The following is a 19,578-nucleotide window of genomic DNA, read 5'->3' as shown; positions in this document are numbered from 1 at the left end:
CAGGAGGAAGACTTCCAGGGTTTCTTGATGGCTTCAGGCTCTACTCTGTGTCTTCTCCAAGAAGTCTGCTGATGCTAACCACCCCAAAGCCCAGTGGTGGGACAAGGGAGCAGAGCAGCCTCAGGTAGGAGAGGATTTAACGTTCCCCCTGGGTCAGCTGCATCCATGTGTCCTCCCTGGGTCACCAGCCAAGGGCTGGCCACAGCGATGGGATCAGTTAACCAGCTTCATCCCCCCCCGATCCTACCAGCAGGCACTCATGGAGCTGCACAGGGGTCAGGACCTGATGGTGGCAGGAGGGGGGATGCGTGTGGTGGGATCTGCCCATCCAACATGCAGGATGGGGCATGGAGGGGGGGGAGTTACCTGAGCACTCCACGCTGGCGTCTTCTACGTGGTTGCAGATGTTGTCCCCCCACGCCTTCGCCTCGCACTCGGTGAGGGACGCCTCCGTCCCTGTGCAGTTGAGGTCGCTCAACCAGATCTGGCCTTGCCCTTCTCCGTATTTGGATTCCCGAGGTGCCGAGAGCGCTGTCCCGCAGCCCAGCTGCCGGCACACCACCTTGGCCTCCCGTAAATCCCACCGGTCATCGCAGACGGTGCCCCAGATGCCCTCGTGGAGCACCTCAACTCTTCCAGAGCAGCGGTGGGGTCCACCCACCAGACGGACCGAGGTGGAGACGGTGATGCCCGAGTCTGCAGACGCATCCAGAGAGGGCACACTTAGACCGTGTGTTGATGTTCCTCCTCTCCACCAAGCATCCCAGCCCTCCTCCACCCACAGCAGCCCCTCCTCCACACACACGACATACAACTGTCCCAGCAAGAAGCTCAACGGTAGACTTAAAAGTCAAGCTTGAGCTGAAGAAGAATGACCACAGAGCACCCCAGCTAGTGGAAAGGGGAGAACCTCCCAATCTGAAGACTCCTTCCATGGTGTAAGAAGCCCAGGCTACCAGGAGGGGAGAACCTCCCAATCTGAAGACTCCTTCCACGGTGTAAGGAGCCCAAGTCACCAGTAGGACCATTAAGTCCACCTACTCTAGTAGGAGAGTGCTCCGTAGGAAGGCCTTGTTCCTGCCCAAGGTCATGCCCACATTGACTGTTGAGGACACCCAACGCGTGGTAGGTCAAAGCTTGGAGAACGGATTGATTACCTGCACAAATCGCACTGGCATCTTCTCCATGGTAGCAGTTGTGTTCCCCCCATGGCCTCGCTGGGCAGTCAGCGAGAGCAGCTTCCCCCCCCGTGCAGTTCACATCATCCAACCAGATGGTGTCCAACCCTCGTCCAAACTTGGCCCCGATGGGTGCCAGCACTGCATCGCCACAGCCCAGCTGCTTGCAGACGACTTGGGCATCATTGAGATCCCAGTCGTCATGGCACACGCTGCCCCACTGCTCTTCATGAAGCACCTCAACCCTTCCAGCACATCGGTTGGGGCCTCCCACCAGCCGGATCGGTCCCGGCTCCGGTATTTCTGTTCCTGTCAAAAAGGAACAAGGGAGATGGTTTGGGATGAGTCTCCGTGCCAGTATCACCTGGAGGAAGCGGAATGTCCCATGATGCACCAGAAGGACCTCTGCTCATCCCAAGGGAAGCAGCTCAAAGGCTCTCCTCTTAACTTCTGGCTGAAGAAGGAAAGCCAAAAGAGAAAATAGGATCAGGATGGAGGCTGACAGGGAAGCAAGAGGACAATCTGCATCTGCTCACACCCATGGGGTCATCTCAGGGATACAACTTCTCCAGGTCAAGCGGGGGAGGAAGCTGGAGCCAACAAAGTCATCCTGCACCCCCGACGTCCCAACAGGATGGGTTTTTTTGCACCCCAGCTTGCATGGGGCTGGCAGGAGAAGACCCCTGGGAGTTACCTGAGCACTCCACACTGGCATCTTCCACATGGTTGCAGACGTTGTCCCCCCACGCCTTCGCCTCGCACTCGGTGAGGGACGCCTCCTTCCCCGTGCAGTTGAGGTCGCTCAACCAGATCTGGCCTTGCCCTTCTCCGTATTTGGATTCCCGAGGTGCCGAGAGCGCCGTCCCGCAGCCCAGCTGCCGGCACACCACCTTGGCCTCCCGTAAATCCCACCGGTCATCGCAGACGGTGCCCCAGATGCCCTCGTGGAGCACCTCAACTCTTCCAGAGCAGCGGTTGGGGCCACCTTCCAGGCGGATATCCAGGCTGGTGGGGGCTACATCTTCTGGAGAGAGCAGAGACCCTGGGATGAAGGCAGGGAATGAGGGAGACAGTGCTCTCACCCCAGAGAGGTGCCTTTATTGTCCAACCGGGAGGAAGAGAAGCATCCCAAAGATCTGGGATGGGATGCTAGCATCCCAGATCCCTGGGATGGTATTCCAGCATCCCAAATCTTTGGGATCATATTCCAGCATCCCAAATCTTTGGGATTACATTCCAGCATCCCAAATCTTTGGGATTACATTCTAGTATCCCAAATCTTTGGGATCGTATTCTAGCATCCCAAATCTTTGGGATCGTATTCTAGCATTCCAAATCTTTGGGAACTGAGTATTCCAGCATCCCAAATCTTTGGGTGGGTTTTTTAGCACCCTAAATCTTTGGGATTGTATTCTAGCATCCCAAATCTTTGGGAACTGGGTGTTGTAGCATCCCAAACTTTTGGGATTATACCCTAGCATCCCAAATCTTTGCAATGGTATTCTAGCACCCCAAATTTTTGGGATTGTATTTTAGCATCCCAAATCTTTGGGATCATATTCCAGCATCCTAAATCTTTGGGACTATTCTGGCATCCCAAATCTTTGGGATAGTAAGCTAGCATCCCAAATCTTTGCAACCATTTTCTAGCATCCCAAATCTTTGGGATTACATTCTAGCATCCCAAATCTTTGGGAAATTATTCTGGCATCCCAAATCTTTGGGATTGTATTCTAGCATCCCAAATCTTTGAGAACTGGGTGTGCTAGCATCCCAAGTCTTTGGGATCATATTCTAGTACCCCAAATCTTTGGGATTGTATTCTATCATCCCAAATCTTTGGGATAGTAAGCTATCATCCGAAATCTTAGTGATGGTATTCCAGCATCCCAAATCTTTGGGATGGTAGGCTAGCATCCCAAACCTTTGCAAACTGGTTTTGGAGTCGGGAACAGCAAAATCTGTTCTGGGATACAAACCACCGGGTTCATTTTTGACCGCAAAGGGAGAGGTGTAGCCCCCCCAGACCTACCCTGCTAATCAGCATCTGGGTAATTTTCCCTGTAATTAAGGATTGTGTCCCACAGGAAACGTTCCTACAAGGACTGGAAAGAGGGAGGAGAAAACTGGGACCTTTCTCCCCATTCCCTAAGGGAAGGGTCAGGTTTGCCCAGCTACCGGCAGCAGTTACTGGGCGCTGTCACGAATCCTCAGCACAGGAGTGGGAAGGATCCTCGGTCCCACTCCTGCTTGTTGGATCCACCAAGACACACGATCCTTCCCAAAACCTGGCTCCGAATCTCTGACCGCAACCCTGCCACCTTAACAAGAAGAACCAAACCCCTCGGGATACCCTTATCCCTTGGCACGGATCTGGGATGCTGCAGTGGGAAAAATTCCGGGACTGAATCCCTGAGTCACCTCCACAGAGCCAAGGGGACACCAGGCGTTGCTCCATGGAGATCAGCCCCCAGTGTGGAAAATATCCCCATTTGGGGTTCAAGTTTGCTCCAACCAGCGTCTGGTTTGCCAATATTTTGGGGCAGCACCACTCCTTCCCCCCCACCCCCACCCCGTACCCCTCCCCAGATATCCAGGAGATCATCCAGGAGGTCTTCTCCATCAGTGAATCCAGAGAAAGTGCTTCCCCCCCCCGCAGGAACACAACTAAATTCCCAGATCGGACGCGGCATCATTCTCCACAATGTCTTAGGACAATGCTCACCCTCTGCTCCCTGCCGCACTCACTCACCTGCCTGCAGGACTCCGGCCAGGAGAGCTGAAAGCAGAAAAAATTGGGAATATTAGTCCAATTTGGGGGGAATTCTGCAGAGCGTGGAGACGCAGGATGGCAAAATGCCGGGAAAGGGGAACAATTCTGCGCACTCCCATCATTGCTCCTAAATCTGGATGTTAACGGGCTTTGCGCATCCTGCCGCGTGCCCATGGGGATTGCTGGATAAAGGTTGGAGGAGGAGGAAAAATGTGGGGAATAAATAGGGTCTGCTGGGAAAATGGAAAAAAATTATTTTTGGGGGGGGGTGGGGTGGGAAGATAATGTGGAAAATAGCATAAGAGAGGAAGTGGGATCGCTCGTGTCCGGATTCCTTCGCCCGGAAGTCGGAATCCGGGGAGATTATTGTCTTTACAGGATCGCGGCATGGTTTGATGTCGGGATCTGAGCGTCGAGGCGGGTTTCCTGCGAGGGATCGAATGCCACCGGCTCGGGCTGGGCAAGGAGCGGCGGTGGGAGAGGGGACGCAGCGGGGGAGGGGATGCAGACCCAAAGCAGGGAGAAAATAAATAATTGAATGAATAAAAAAAGAGATGGATAGATAGATGGGTAAATAAATAAATATTTAAAAAAAAAAAAAAGAAAGAAAGAACGAAAGAAAGAAATAGATGGGTAAATAAATAAACATTTTAAATAAATTAATAAATTAATGAACTAATTAATAAATAAATAGATGTGTAAATAAATACATAATTCTTTTTAAAAAATTAATAAATAATTTAATGAACAGATGGGTAAATAAATACACATTTTTTTAAAAAATTAATACATTAATAAATTAATGAGTAAATAAATAAATATTTTGTAAAATTTAATAAATAAATTAATGAATAAATCAATAGATAGATAAATAAACAAGTTTTTAAAAATTTAATAAATAAGTAAATCAATGAATAAATAGATAGGTAAATAAATTTTAAAAAAAATAAATAGATGGGTAAATAAATAAACTAATGAATAAATAAATAGGTAAATATTAATTAATTAATTAATTAATTAATTAATTAATAGAAAAAAATTAAAATAATAAAAGAACCCAAAAAAAATCCCACCTCACCTACCCCAGAGACACGCCAGGAGGACAGGCTTCATGACGGCAGCAAAGACACAAAGCGCAGGATGGGGAGGAGGCAGAGGAGTACACAAGGCACCGGCTATTTGAGAAGTCCCATGTCCTCCTCCCCCACCCCCCGGCTCCACCCCAACCCCCTCCCTCTGGACCCCGCGGTGGGTCCCCGGCATGGTGGGAGAAGCCCAGCCTCTACCAGGAAGCGACTCTGGTGCCACCGGCGTCACGTCGGCGGTGGGATTGTGAAATTTGGTTTTCGGGAAGGCGCTGAGCAAACAAGTCCTCAGGGGACAGCCCGTTCTGGACCATGCGTGGGGGGAGGGGTGGTGGGTGGTGGGGGGTTGGTGGGGATTTTTATTTTTTTTAATTTTTTGGTTTGCAAGTTGCTTTCCAGGACTGTGGGAGTAGAACGTTACCACGTCTGGGGCTGGGCTCCCCAGTTTGAGAGACATGGAGCTACTGGAGAAGGTCCAGTGGAAGTTACAGAGGTGATGGAGCATCCTGGTGAGGAAAGGGTGGGAGAGCTGGGACCGTTTAGCTGGAGAAGGGGAGGCTGGGAGGGGACCTTGTCAACATCTTCCAGTGTCTTGAGGGTGAGCATCATGAGGATGGGGCCAAGGTCTTCTTGGTGGACGGGCGCCAACCACAACTCAAGAAGTTCCATCAGAATGAGGAAAAACTTTAATTTTGAGGGTGACGGAGCACTTGGGAGAGGACCTTGTCAATGCCTACCAGTATCTTCAGGCTGAGCATCAAGAGGATGGGGCCAAGGTCTTCTCGGTGGTGCCCACTGACAGGACAAGGGGCCATGGGGACCAACCACAACCCATGAAGTTTCATCAGAATATGAGGAAAATCTTTGAGGGTGATCACTTAGGAGGGTTTTAGATTATTTTTTTCAATTTAATTTTCAAATTCTAATTTTGTTTTTAATTTTTTTTCAATTTGTTTTGTAAATTTAAATAAAATTTGAATTTTTTTCCATTTACTTTTTGAGTTTTAATCTAATTTAGAAGTTATTTTTTCAATTTAACATTTAAATTCAAATTTAATTTAATTTTTTTTCAAATGACTTTTTAAATGTAAATCTAATTTAAATTTTTTTCAATGTCCTTAAATTCAAATCTAATTTAAAAATTAATTTTTTCAATGTTCTTTTTAAATTTAAATCTAATTTTAGATTTTTTCAATGTCCTTTTTAGATTTAATTTCAATGTAAAAATTATTTTTAAATGTCCTTTTACAATTTAAATATATATTTAAATTTTTTTATTTACTTTTAAAATTTAAATTTCATTTACGTTTCTTCAATTTGTTTTTTAAATTTAAACCCATTTTAATTTTTAAAAAAAATAAATTCTAAATAATTTTAAAAATTTAACTTACTTTTTTACAAAAAATATTAATTATTTTGCAAAATCCATCTCCCCCCATGCTGCTCCCCCCCCCCCCCAGCAGGCAGTGAGCCCTCCACTTTTCGGCACCAGGGCCAGAATTTGGGAATTTTGGGAATTTTTCCATGCCCCTCAGATCAGGCTGGGATCGGGACCAGGCCAGGATCGGGATCAGGCCGGGATCGGGACCAGGCCAGGATCAGGACCAGGACTGGATCGACCCGTGTGTTTGCAGAGCAAACTTCGGGTGCCAGATTTGTTTTCCTTTGGCCTTCGGCTCCGGCTTTGTTTTCCCAGCAAACAGGGGGAGAAAATCCGGGATTAGGAAATATTCCACCGCTTCCGGGAGGAACGCACCACCACCCCGCCCCTCCCATCCCCCCCCGCCCCCTTAAATTGTTCAAATTAATCAAAAATTTGGGGGTTCTTCTTTGCAATTCACACGCGTAGCGGCGTTTTACAGAGCAGACAGTGGCCTGGCATGTCCCCATGCACATACATGTGCTCTACATGTGGCCCTGCCACACACACACATGTCCCCACACACATACATGTGCTCTGTGTGTAGCACTCCTACACACACACGTGTCCCCATGCACATACATGTGCTTTACATGTGGCTCTGCCACACACATGTGTCCCCACGGACACACATGCTTTACATATGGCTCTGCCACACACACATGTGCTTTACATGTGGCTCTGCCACACACACACATGTCCCCACACATGAACATGTGCCCTATATGTGGCCCTGCCATGCACACATATATCCCTACACACATCCATGTGCTCTATGTGTAGCCCTGCCACACACACACACACGTGTCCCCATGCACATACATGTGCTCTACATGTGGCTCTGCCACACACACACACGTGTCCCCATGCACATACATGTGCTCTACATGTGGCTCTGCCACACACACACATGTCCCCATGTACATACTTGTGCTCTACATGTGGCCCTGCCATGCACACGTGTCTCCACGCACACCCATGCGCTTTACATGTGGCCCTGCCACGCACACGTGTCCCCACACACATACATGTCCTTTACAAGTGTCCCCACGCCCCACGTGTGTCCCCACCCCCACACGTGTCCCCACCCCCCGACATGTCCCCCCCCCACAGACATGTCCCCTCCCCTCCCCGCCGCGTGCCCCCCTTCCCCGTCACCCCCCCGCGGCCCAGGCACCTCCCCGCCCCGCCCCCCCAGCCGCCGCCGGGCTCCGCCCCCTGCCGGAAGTGTCGTCACGGCGCGGCGCGCGAGCGCGGCCGGAAGTGGCTCCGGGGGGAGGCGTTGGGCTGCGGCACCGGCCGGGGCTGGAGCGGCGGCGGCACCGGCGGGGCCTGGGGGGGCCCGGAGGGGCCCGGTGAGCCCCGGGGGGGGCGGGGGGGAGCCCTGGGGGTGGGGGAGGGGCGGCGAGCCGCGCCGTGGCTGTTCCCGCGGGGAGGGGGCGGGGGGAGGGTCCGGCGCGGTGCTGGGTCGGGGGGGGCTGATTGATGCTGGGAGAGTGACTGGAGTGTACTGGGAGGGTGTGGTTGTGATGGAGGGTGGAGCACAGAGGGATGAGGGGGTCTGGGCCATACTGGGAGTGGGACTGGGGTGTACTGGGAGGATGGGGATGTAAGGGGGGCGGAGCACAGAGGGATGAGAGAGTCTGGTTGATACTGGGAGCAGATTGGGACATACTGGGAGTGGGACTGGGGTGTACTGGGAGGGTGCGGTTGTGATGGGGGGAGCACAGAGGGATGAGGGGGTCTGGTTGATACTGGGAGAGGACTGGGACATACTGGGAGGGGACTGGGGTGTACTGGAGGGTGGGGATGTAAGGGGGTGGTAGCACAGGGGGATGAAGGGGTCTGGTTGATACTGGGAGGGGACTGGGACATACTGGGAGGGTGTAGTTGTACTGAGGGCAGGGAGCACAGAGGGATGAGAGGGTCTGGTTGATACTGGGAGAGGACTGGGCCATACTGGGAGTAGGACTGGGGTGTACTGGGAGAGTGGGGATATAAGGTGTGGTAGCACAGGGGGATGAGGGCATCTGGTTGATACTGGGAGGGGACTGGGCCATACTGGGAGAGTGGGGATGTAAGGTGGGGTGAACACAGAGGGATGAGGGGGTCTGGTTGATACTGGGTGTGGGACTGGGGTGTACTGGGAGGGTGGGGATGTAAGGGGGTGGAGCACAGAGGGATGAGGGGGTCTGGTTGATACTGGGAGGGGACCGTGCCATACTGGGAGTGGGACTGGGGTGCACTGGGAGGGTGGGGATGTAAGGGGGTGGAGCACAGAGGGATGAGGGGGTCTGGTTGATACTGGGAGGGGACTGGGCCATACTGGGGTGTCTGATAGTGGGGATGAGAGAGGGGATGAAGCAAGAGGGTCTGCTTGATGCTGGGGGGACTGGGGCATACTGGAAGGGGTCTGATTGTCATGGGTTTGGGGGAGGGGGACGTGATGGGAGTATCTGGATGATATTGGGGCTACTGGGCCATACTGGGAGGGCTGGTGGCATTCCTGGGAGGGGGGATACCAGGACACGAAGGGAAGATCCTTGTTGATACTTCCAGCGTGGCCCCATTTTCACTGGGAGGTGGGAAGGCGGGGGGTCGGGCTGGAGAGTGAGTGTTTCTGGCCATCCCATGGTTACTGGTGGTGCTGGGCAAACTGGGAGCATTGCTAATGGCGGGGGTGGGAGAGGGGAGCGGCAAAAAATTGTGTATTTTCAGTCCAGCAGCTGCGATCGAAGCCTTTTCCACTGCTGTGCATCCCTCTATCCCTCCTCACCGCCGCTGCACTCCCGCCCTGCCCCCATCCTCCCGCTGAAATGAACCTTTTCCCCTTTCCTGACAGATTTTCCCGCTCAGTCCCGCACCACAAAACGGCAACTTGCCGGTGCTGCGTCCACGCCGGCGCTGTTTTCGGTGGCGTTCAGCTCCGCCGCCATGCTGCCCGCCTGCGGGATACCTCTCCTGCTGTGTTTTAGGAGCATGATGGCTCTTTTGGGGGGATCCACCTCGGATGAACCCCCCAAACCTCCTCTTTGGCCCATTTTTGGGGGAATTTCCCCCCCAAAATACATCATCTCACCACCCGTGTGCTCTTTTTCTTCACCCCTTTCTCCTCCTCAGCCTTGCCGCCTGTACGCTTTGATCCCTTCCCCAAGAGCGGATCCATCCAAACCTCCTCGGTTTAAACCACCCGGCGGTGGTGGATCCCTCCTGATCCCCCCATAAATCCGGCATCTCATTCCGCTCCTCCAGATTAACACCTCCAGGGGCTCCCGCGTGGCTGCGGCAGGTCAGGGCACCCTAAACCCCCCTCGCTGCTTTTGTCGTAGCTGTCGCACGCACAGAAAACAACAAATGTCATCATCCTGAATTCATTTGCCACGGTGAATCAGCAAGCACAATGAAAAAGCCCCAAAATTTGCTTTTTTTGGAGCTGGAGAAGCATGTTTCCAACAAAAATCCAGGAGAAAAAGCCCCCTGCGAGCCGTGCCCTGCCGTGTCCTCCCCCCAGCCCGCTCCGTGCCGTCCCTTCCTCCCCACGCTGGCAATTCCCTCTTTTAATGCCTGGATTTGAGAGCAGGAGGGACTGGTGGCAGCGGATTTATTCTCCCTTCTGCTTGTGGGCGGCTTTTGGACCCTCCTGCCCCTTCTCACCCGACTGTCTCAACCTGAAGGGAACGGCTCTGCAGCCTCTTGGCCGAGAAACGATCCGACTCCCGGGCACGCTCGCCTTTTTGGGATGGGAGAGGATAATCCTGAGCCCCCTCTCAGTTTTCGGAGTTATTTCTGCGTTATTTGGGGCGTTTAAACAATTATGGGAGCATCTCGTCAGCGCCTGCCTCAGCAGGGAACAGAAAGTCATTGGTTCTGCTCAGCTAAATAACAGTTTTTGCTGGTTTGGGGGGGGGGGGTTAGTGGATTTTTTTAACTAATGGGCTTATTTACTCTGACTTGCCGTCCCCTTCACCCTTTTCTAGTTGTAAAAATTCAACCAGCACCTTCATCCCTTTGCTTTTCCGTGGGGGATTCCTCGGTGTTGCTTTACCAGGGGGTCTGATCCCGGTGCTCCGGCATTACCCTTTGGGACCATGTTATTCCCTCCGTGGCAGTGAGACCAAATCGTGCCGGCAGATCCTCTGGGAATTCCCTTCTCTGCACTTTGAGAGCTGGCTGGGAAGCGTGGCTGAGGAGCCGGATTTCTTGGGAGCGCCTTTTCCTCGTTAACGGGCTCGAAGTGGTTATTAATTGTGTTTAGCTCGTTCACTTATCACTCACCCCCTTGCCTTCCCTCGCAGTTGCCTGCTTGAGGCTCCTTCGCCCTCTGCACTCTGATCCCGCCTGGGAAAACCCGGAAAATCCCTTGGGAAGTCCCCATTGTGTCACTGCTTGCCTGTAATCCCGCAGCTTCTCATCTGTTGGTTGCAGCCAGCGAGTGACACCAAATTACACCTCTCGTCGCCACCGGTGGGCTTGGGTGGGCTTTGTGCCCAGGATTTGTTGGTTCTTCCAGGTCTCCGGCACTTACTGCTCCTTGGGAAGCTTTGGCACACCACCTTCCCAGCCTGTATCATTCCTTTCTCCTGGGTTTTTTTTTATTTTTATTCTCTGGCAGCCGTTTCCCTGCTGGTGCCCGTGGGATTCCCTTCAGGGGCGCCTTTTGGGGCGGTTTTATGCCTGGTTTTGCGGCAGCTTCCTCGCCGGCTCAGTGGGAGCGTTCTCCTCTGTGTTCCTGACATCCCCACTGCCTCCCACCAGGATGCCTGCGGACATGGAAAGTGAGACCTAAATCGGAATTCCACTGTTTACCACGAAGGGCTCCTTTTCGCTCTTGCCTGTGCGTCAGGCCTTCATGGGCAGTGATTTCATGTGGGGTCTTGGGAGAAGGATTGTGCTTTAGCCTTCTCCTCCGCTGGCTACACGGATACGTGTGCGGTGTCCCAGATGGGAGCAGCAAACCCAGCCCAGGGGACCCCCGAGGCGAAGCTCGGAGCCCGGCATCTCTTGTCGAGCCGCACAACCGCCGAACCAAGCTCCAGAGGTATCAGCAGGCTCGGACAGAGCTTGGAAAACCCTCAGCTTAAGAAAGGAGCGTTTGTTGGGAAGCAGATCTGAAAAAACAGCCTGTTGGATGCCTGGGAGCTGGGGGTCGAGTCCCTCCCTGCGTCCCCTGCCCGGGGCAGGGCTGACGGCTCCGTGTCCCGACGAAGGTTCACATAGGCACCCGGGGACGCCGAGCAGCCTCCGAGGAGCTTTTCCAACCCCTGCCTGGAAGCTCAGTCCGGCCCTTGAGGGCTTGGGGACGCGGTTGAGGCCGGTCCCTTGGCACTTGCTCTGACCAGGTAACTACGAGCAGGCTCCGCATGGGGTTGAAGTGCTCCCAGCTGTCGACAGCAGCTGCTTTCGCATGCTGGGAGCCGGCTGAGGGTGAAAACAAAGCTTTTAAGTGCTGATCCAAGCCGTTTTTCTGGCTCTGAGTCTGCCTTGATCCCCCCAGGGGGAAAGGATTGGTGGTGCAGGGTTTTACAAGCTTTTTGTAGTCTCTGCCTCCTTCTCTCCCTCCCTCCCTGCCGACGTGTTTATATCTCTTCGCTGCTGCCACCCACATCTCCATCTCCACGCCTCATTCCCTCACCACCTCGTTCCGGCCCAGCGCTCCTCTCACGCTCTCTCCTTTCTCATTTCTGCAGGGGGTGCCATGGAAGGGCAGCCATGTCCTCTGGCCTGCCAGCCTCCCTTCTCCCAGCGCCTCTCCCCCGTTTCCGAAGGAGATGGGCCTGAAGGTGAAGAAGAGCAGGAGGAGGCTCAGGAGGAGGAGGAGGAGGAGGAGGATGCAGCCAGTAGATGGCTAAGGGAAGGCTCACCGAAGCGGCTAGGACCAGCCTCTCCGCGCCGCTTGGGACGGTGCTGCTGTGGCCAGGGCGCTCTCGCCCCTCGGGGTGCTGGCAGCCCCTGCCAGAAGACTGATGAGGATGAGGGGGCTTTCCCGGCCCACCAGGCGCCAGGGGAGCAGCGGCCGTGCCGGCGGAAGCACCGGCTGTGCCTGAAACCCAAGGCGAGTCGGATCCCCGCATCCCCGGGCCGGGGGGAGAGTGCTGAAGAGCCGGGACCTTCCCAAGGGAAGAGGTTGCGCTTGATCTGGGGCAGGACGGGGGGCTTCGTGGAGAACGGGCTGGAGGAGGTGCCGCGGAGTAGCGAGGAAGAGGAGGAAGAGAGAAGGTCTCGGTCCTGCTCCCCCGAGCTGCCCCTTGCCGACGATGCCCGCCCCAAGCCGGACTTTGTGCAGCTGATCGACGAGCGCGGCATCTACTCCACGGCCAAGCTGGTGCTGGGCAGCGCGGTGGGCGAGCTGGAGGAGGTGGCGGCAGCGGGGCTGCCGGCCCACCCCAAGGTGGGCGAGCTGGAGATCCGCGAGGTGATCGTGGACGAGAAGCCCTTCCAGTGTGGCGTGTGCGAGAAAGCCTTCAAGCGAGCGTGGGAGCTCTTCAGCCACGAGGTGGTACACAACGAGGAGCGCCCCTTCCGCTGTGACCTCTGCCAGGCTTCCTTCAAACGCCACTCGGACTTCAAAAGCCACCGCCTGGTCCACACGGAGGAGCGGCCCTTCCGCTGCGAGCTCTGCGGCAAACGTTTCAAGCGTAGCTCCAACCTCCAAGAGCACCGGCGCATCCACAGCGGTGAGCGCCCCTTCCGCTGCCCCCGCTGCGCCAAGAGCTTCAAGACCCCCTACGAGCTGCAGCGCCACGCGCTCACCCACTGCGCAGAGAAGCCCTTCAAGTGCGCCGACTGTGGCAAGGACTTCCCCACCTCCAACGCCCTCCTCCTCCACCAGCGCCAGCACTGCGATGACAAACCCCACGTCTGCGGGGTCTGCGGGAAGAAGTTCACCTACGGGCACAGCCTCAAGGTGCACGAGCGGGTGCATACGGGTGACCGCCCCTTCGTCTGCCCGCTCTGTGGCAAGGGCTTCAAGCAATCCAACGCCCTCTCTTCCCACGAGCGGGTGCACACGGGCGAGCGCCCTTTCGTCTGCAAAACCTGTGGCAAAGCCTTCAAGCAGTCGTCCTACCTGGTGATCCACGAGCGGGCGCACACAGGCGAGCGTCCCTACAAGTGCGAGGTGTGCGGGAAGGCTTTCGCCCGGCCCTCCTTGCTCCTCCAGCACCACCGCGTGCACAGCCAGGAGCGGCCCTACAAGTGCAGCTTCTGCCACAAGTTCTTCAAGGACCTGGCCTACCTGGCCGTGCACGAGAAGGTGCACACGGGCGAGACCCCTTACAAGTGCAGCGTCTGCGACAAGGGGTTTGCTCATCCCTCCAACCTGCTGCAGCACCAACGCGTGCACCGCGATGGCTGAGCGCACTCGGGGTGTTGCCGAGCCGCGGTGGCTCTAAGCCCCCCCGCCGCCACCGACAGCAGGCGTCATGTGTATGTGTGTCCAGGCTGGGGGAGCACCCCAGGGCCGGCATGGACCCCTGGAAAGCCGCGGTGCTTTTCCTCAGCCCCAGCCCTTCGCCGAACCTGGAGCCAACACCGTCCTCTCCTCGCTCCAGTGGGGGCGATCCCGGCAGGACCCTCCCCAGCCGCGTGGGATGGGGCGACTGCAAGCCCCTGGCGGGCATGCGGCAGCTCATGGTGTGTCGTGGCTCATGACACGCCGTGGTCATGGCACGCGGCAGCTTGTGGCACGCGGTGGCTTGTGGCATGCAGCGGCTCATGGCACACGGTGGCTCGTGGCACACCACCGGCGGGCAGCCAGGAGCCCTCTTTGCCCTCCTGCAGGGAAAGGCGGGGGGGGCTGAGAGCCCCCCCTAAGTCATCCTAGAATCCCCCTCCCCAGTCATCCCAGTGAATGTGGCTCAGCCCGGACTAGAAGGCTCACGGGGAGCTGGGACATGCCGCCGCCTGCGGTCGGGGAGAGACTTGCCTGTGTTTTTTTCTTTGAGTTGGGGGTGGCGATGCGATGACAGTACAGGTAGCGGAAAGGATGATGGGGAAGAGTGAGTGAGGAGCGGGCACCTCCCTTCCCCCCTGAAACCCGTTTGGGTTCACGCGTCCCGTCCATATCTCATGCTGCTGCTAATGACCCGGTTAATCACCCCCTTTTCTTCCGCCCCAGGGCACTGGCGGGGCTGGTAGGGAGCAGAAGAAAACGGGGGGACACGCTGCCACCGTCCACTTTGGGACCCCCAGCAAGTGACACCCGGCGCTGTAAGTTTTCCATCCGCTCCTGGGACTTTCCAGGTAAGAACCTGGATGGAATATGGGCAAAGTCAGACATGACCGGCCCCCCTGCATCATCATCATCCTCCTCCTCCTCTCGCTTCCCGGAGCTACGTGCCGCTGCCAGAGCTTGGATTTGTCCCCCTCCCCCATCCTTGGCTGCTGGGCAGAGGGTGGCACGTGGACCTTTGCTCGCGAGGGTGAGACAAGAGCCCCCCCATGCCGGTGTCCTTGTGCTGTCCCTCAGACTCCTGGAGATCCTGGGTCCCCGTCCCCCCCTTTCCGTATGGTCCCTGTAGCGCTGGGAACTGGGGGGTGGGGTGGGAAGCGCGTGCTCCTCGGCGCTCTGCACACTAATTACAGGATGGTTATTTAACGACGGCTCTGTCGCATTGCCTCCTCCAGCTCGTCTTGACATGGTCCCTGGCGGTCTTGCCACGTCCCTCAGACATGGGTGGGGGGTCACCTGAGGCAAGGAAGGACCTGCCACATCCCATCCCATCCTATGTGGGTGCGTCCCACTTGGCACAGCACCCTGCCGATGGGTGCGAGGTGGCCCAACAAGCCATCGCTGGCATTTGGGGTGCTGCATCCCCTTGCATGGATGGTTGTTGGCCTCCTGGTCGTGTTGGTCTTCTCCCTTGCCCCAAGGCTTCCCAGCTTCCTCCCAGTTCAGCTCTGGAGACAGCACCGGGGCAGCTCTGGTCTCTTCCTAAGGCAGCTCCTGGGCATGAGGTGGTGGACACATCTCAGGGGGTTCCCATCCTGGGATAGGCTTTGTCCATGTCTCCCCATGGTGGCAGGGAAGGGGTATCCAGGTGGTTGGTAGACACCTGGGAAGGGGTATCCAAGGGGTTGGTGGACACCTGGGGAGGGGTATCCATGCAGTTGGTGGACACCTGGGGAGGGGTATCCATGCAGTTGGTGGACACCTGGGGTTGCATTCAACTGCTGAGGCCATCGGAGATGGTCTGGGGTGCCCTGCTGGCCTTCAGTTCCTCTTCCAGAAGAACTTGCATCCCTTGTAGTCCCTATGTCCTATGTGCTGGCCCCGCTGGGGGCATCTGGGGTGACTGAGGACACCTCAGGTGGCACTAGGTAGATGGTATGATGACCTTATGGCCAATGCCACCTCGGGGGCCGGCAAGGAAAGGGTTGGCCTTGCTGTTGGAGCAAATTATTTCACACTTTGTGCTGCTTGGATGTCCTGTGGGCACCCTGCGCCCCTCTCGGCCATGGCCTGGGTGGGGGGTGATCTCATGCTGACGCTGCCTCGCTTTCCCAATCCATCTGGAGATGTTTGCTCCAGCGTTGGGTGAGCTCCTGGAGTATCCCAGGTGGGATGTAGGGGAATGGCTTCCCCTGGGGTGAGGGGCATGGGGGGCTCGCGTGGATCACTGTCGGTTTATTTCTGAACGTGCTGGACCCCGAGCAGCCCTGACTAATGTGCTCCTCGTGTGGGGACAAGGAGAAACATGGAAGATCCTTCGGTTTGGGGCCTTTCCCGGTTTGGGGGTGTCGATGATTGCTGGGAAAGCTGGAGAAAGGGTGGGAGGCACCGTGCACCTGCGTTGGCTTCAATCTCTGGCAAGGAGAACGTTGATCGCCTTGGAAGGCACCGTCTCCTGCTGTTGGGATGTCGCTTGTTGGGTCTCCTGGGCTCCCTCTCGTCAGCCCAGGTGCTTGGGGGGGTGGGCACAGCCCCCGTTATGTGAGGAAGCAGCCCCCCAGGTGAGGCTGAGAGTGGGAGGGGTCCCTGCACGGGGATGCTTTGAGGCAGGGGTTGCCGGGGGGGAACCACAAGCTACCGAGCAGGAGCACGTCATGTGCCCCCATGAACCTCAACCCTGGCGGGGGTCCCCAAGGTTGGGTCCCCAGGGGGTGGGCGCAGGGGGGGCACAGGGCAAGGAAAGCAGGGCTCTCTGGTGCCCCCCAAAAAGCATCCAGGGAGGATAACTGAGGATTTGGGGGTGTGGGGTACAGCATTTCGCAGCTTTGGCACCAGGGATGGGCAAGAAATGGGGGGGGGGGGTCTTGCCTCAAGCCACACTTGGGGGGGGGGGGGGAGCTGTGGTTGAGGAGCACCCACCGCCCCCAGCACTCACACCCATCGCACCTAGAGGATTGGGGGACCCCCCCCTTTAATTCATTCACACCCCTCCTCCGCTCAGGCTGCCAGGGTCATGGCTCCCCCCCAAGCCCTGCGGGGGGCTGCTTGTAGGGACCAAATGTCACCAAACCGGGAGACCCCCCTCTTGACCAGATGCTGTAGGGTCATTGGTTCCAAATGATTTTGCCCAGCAGCTGCTGGTCTTTGGGACTGGGGGGGGGAAGGGGGGGCGGCAGGAGCCTGGGATCCCCCCCGGGATCCCCCCCAGGATCCCATTGGGATCATGGGAGGTTGGGATCACGGGGCAGGATCATCCTTCATGAGCTCCATCGTCTCGGCGTCAGTGTCCTCCAGGGCTCCTGCGGTGGTGGGGAGGTAGATGGCTCCCGGTGGGGGGAAGGGCTTCGGTGAAGCACCCTGGTCCCTGGTGTGCCGCCATCGGGCTGTGGGATGGAGGGGACACGGCTGAGCTGCTCCCCGTGTCCCCCTGGGGTGGGGGGGACGGACACAGGATAGGGGTGGGATTGTTACCTCCAGCCTGGGCTGTTGGCAGGCAGAGCCTCTTCAGGTTGAGCCACAGCAGGACCCCGCTCAGCACCATCACCAGGGCCAGCAGCGCAATCAGCACCGAGCAGGATGCTGGAGCACCTGGGGGTGGGGGCACAGCAGACTCAGGACCCTGTTTCCAGCCAAGACCAGTAACAGCGTGACCCCAAACCCAGCCCAGCTGGCGGCAGAGATGGGCTTTCCTTAATTAGTCATCTCATTAAGACCCATTTCCCTGGGGTGGATGAGGGGATGGGTGGGTCAGAGCGACCGTCCGCCTCCCCGCTGCCCTCACACCCTCCCCGGCACGGGGTCCTGTGCTGGGGTTGGGGCGCCACATCTCCCACCCGCCTTTTCCTGACCCTCCTGCATCCTTCAGAGTTGTCCCAGCTCTACTACAACCTGAGGAACATCCCGGGGCGGGGGGGTGGGGGGGTGGGGGTAGGAAATCTGGGCTCCAGGAAAAATACAGAAGAGTGTGGTTTGGGGTTGGGAAAACATCTCCCACGTGCCCAAGGGTGCTGGAAAACAAGGAGCATCCCTCAGGAAAGGCCCTTGGAGCCTGCTGGCACGAACATGCACCACCTTCCTTCTCACCTTCCCTGGCGCTTACCCTTGGGCATCGCGCACACCACGCCAGCCGCCGAGCCCTGCCGGCATGCCCCCGGCCCCATCTCCTTCTGCTGGCACTCCAGGAGCAGCCCCTCGGTCCCCCGGCATCTCAGCCCCTCCAGCAAGGCACGGCCGTCCCCGGGGCTGAACTGGGCTCCGGTGGGCGCCGACTGGGCTGGCCCACAGCCCAGCTGCCTGCAGACCACCTCAGCTTCCAGCAAGCTCCAGCTGCTGCCGCACACCCCGTACCAGGTAGTGTTGGAGAGCACTTCCACCCGCCCCGCGCAGGGACCGGGGCCGTCCCGCACCCGCACCTCCAACGGGTCCGTGCCTGCCAGACAAACCCAAGGGTTCAGGTGGCCCCTCTGAGCCTGCGGGGGAGGGGTGCAAGGGTGGGGGTGCAGCCCACGGGCCACCCACTGCGCCATTTCCACCCCACAGCTGCCTGGAAGTGTCATGGGGTTGTTTGGGTTGGAAGGGATCTTTGAGATCATCTGGTTCCAACCCTCCTGCCATGGGCTCCCTGGCAATGTCATAGGAATGGGCTGGGTTAGAAGAGATCTTTGAGATATCTGGTTCCAACCCATGGGCTCCCTGGCAATGTCACAGAATGCTAGAACAGTTCAGGTTGGAAGGGATCTTTGAGATCATCTGGTTCCAACCCTCCTGCCACAGGCTCCCTGGGAACGTCCTAGGATGGTTTGGGTTGGAAGGGATCTTTTGAGATCACCCGGTTCCAACCCATGGGCTCCCTTGCAATGTCTCCAAATCCTAGAGTGGTTTGGGTTGGAAGGGATCTTTGAGATCATCTGGTTCCCACCTTCCTGCCATGGGCACCCTGGCAACATCCTAGGATGGTTCAGGTTGGAAGAGATCTTTGAGATCATGTGGTTCCAACCCTCCTGCCATGGGCTCCTGTGCAGCGTCATAGAGTGGTTTGGGTTGGAAGGGATCTTTGAGATCACCCAGTTCCAACCCATGGGCTCCCTGGCAAAGTCTCCAAATCCTAGAGCGGTTTGGGTTGGAAGGGATCTTCAAGATCATCCAGTTCCACCCCCTGCCACGGGCAGGGACACCTTCCACTAGACCCAGTTGCTCCCAGCCCTGTCCAACCTGGCCTTGAACCCTCCCATGGGGCACCCACAGCTTCTCTGGGCACTCTCACGGTGAAGAACCTCCCATCATTCCCACCACTGATGTCCCTCCCACCAGTGCTGCCAGCTTCCCATTCTCAGAAAAAAAAAAACTTTTTTGGGGACATTCTAGAAGCATCTTCCCCCCCTGACCCGGGGACCACCTGAGCACACGACTCCCGCGTCTTCGTTGTGGTTGCAGTTATGGAGCCCCCAGCTCCTCAGGTTGCACTGGGCGAAGGTGGTCTCCATACTGGTGCACTCCACGTCATCCAACCAGATGGGATCCAACCCTTGCCCGAAGTGCGCATGACCTGGGACTGCCACAGCCGACCCGCAGCCCAGCTGCTGGCAGACCACCTTAGCATCCTTCAAATCCCACCCGTCATCGCAGATGGTGCCCCACTGCCCCTCGTGGAGCACCTCCACTCTCCCGGCACAATGGTTGGGTCCGTTGACCAAGCGGACCTGCACCTCCTCCTCCGTTGCGTTGACACCTAG

The 19,578-nt window shown here is 56.7% G+C and overlaps 2 protein-coding genes across 4 annotated transcripts in view; one reads left to right on the top strand and one right to left on the bottom strand.

The window, feature by feature from the left end:
• The window catches only part of LOC119148277 (deleted in malignant brain tumors 1 protein-like), a 48,581-nt gene that overhangs the window by 1,602 nt on the left and 27,401 nt on the right, over window positions 1-19,578 (bottom strand). The window contains exons 22-31 of the mRNA XM_037388245.1: window positions 19,242-19,574; window positions 17,946-18,275; window positions 17,318-17,434; window positions 17,087-17,229; window positions 12,706-13,690; window positions 5,034-5,594; window positions 3,931-3,957; window positions 1,873-2,202; window positions 1,158-1,487; window positions 367-696 (exon numbers count right to left, since the gene is read on the bottom strand). Of these exons, the coding sequence (XP_037244142.1) occupies window positions 367-696; window positions 1,158-1,487; window positions 1,873-2,202; window positions 3,931-3,957; window positions 5,034-5,594; window positions 12,706-13,690; window positions 17,087-17,229; window positions 17,318-17,434; window positions 17,946-18,275; window positions 19,242-19,574 (3,486 nt within the window). The remainder of the gene's footprint in view (window positions 1-366; window positions 697-1,157; window positions 1,488-1,872; window positions 2,203-3,930; window positions 3,958-5,033; window positions 5,595-12,705; window positions 13,691-17,086; window positions 17,230-17,317; window positions 17,435-17,945; window positions 18,276-19,241; window positions 19,575-19,578) is intronic.
• On the top strand, window positions 7,749-15,057 carry LOC119148397 (zinc finger protein 883-like). Of its 3 annotated transcripts, none has more exons than XM_037388487.1 (3): window positions 7,749-7,811; window positions 10,752-11,795; window positions 12,144-15,057. In XM_037388487.1, exon 3 carries the CDS (start codon window positions 12,152-12,154, stop codon window positions 13,808-13,810), a length of 1,659 nt encoding a protein of 552 aa, XP_037244384.1. In that variant the 5' UTR covers window positions 7,749-7,811; window positions 10,752-11,795; window positions 12,144-12,151; the 3' UTR covers window positions 13,811-15,057. The 3 variants fall into 3 exon arrangements, with proteins under 3 accessions (XP_037244384.1, XP_037244385.1, XP_037244383.1); XM_037388488.1 differs by having other exon boundaries at window positions 7,769-7,811; window positions 11,069-11,795; XM_037388486.1 differs by lacking the exon at window positions 7,749-7,811 and having other exon boundaries at window positions 8,803-11,795.

The sequence above is a fragment of the Falco rusticolus genome, chromosome 5 (genome assembly GCF_015220075.1).
Source record: "Falco rusticolus isolate bFalRus1 chromosome 5, bFalRus1.pri, whole genome shotgun sequence".
Classification (NCBI taxonomy): Eukaryota; Metazoa; Chordata; class Aves; order Falconiformes; family Falconidae; genus Falco; species Falco rusticolus.
Note: the sequence above shows the minus strand (reverse complement) of the source record. Positions and strands in the feature narration are given on the sequence as shown.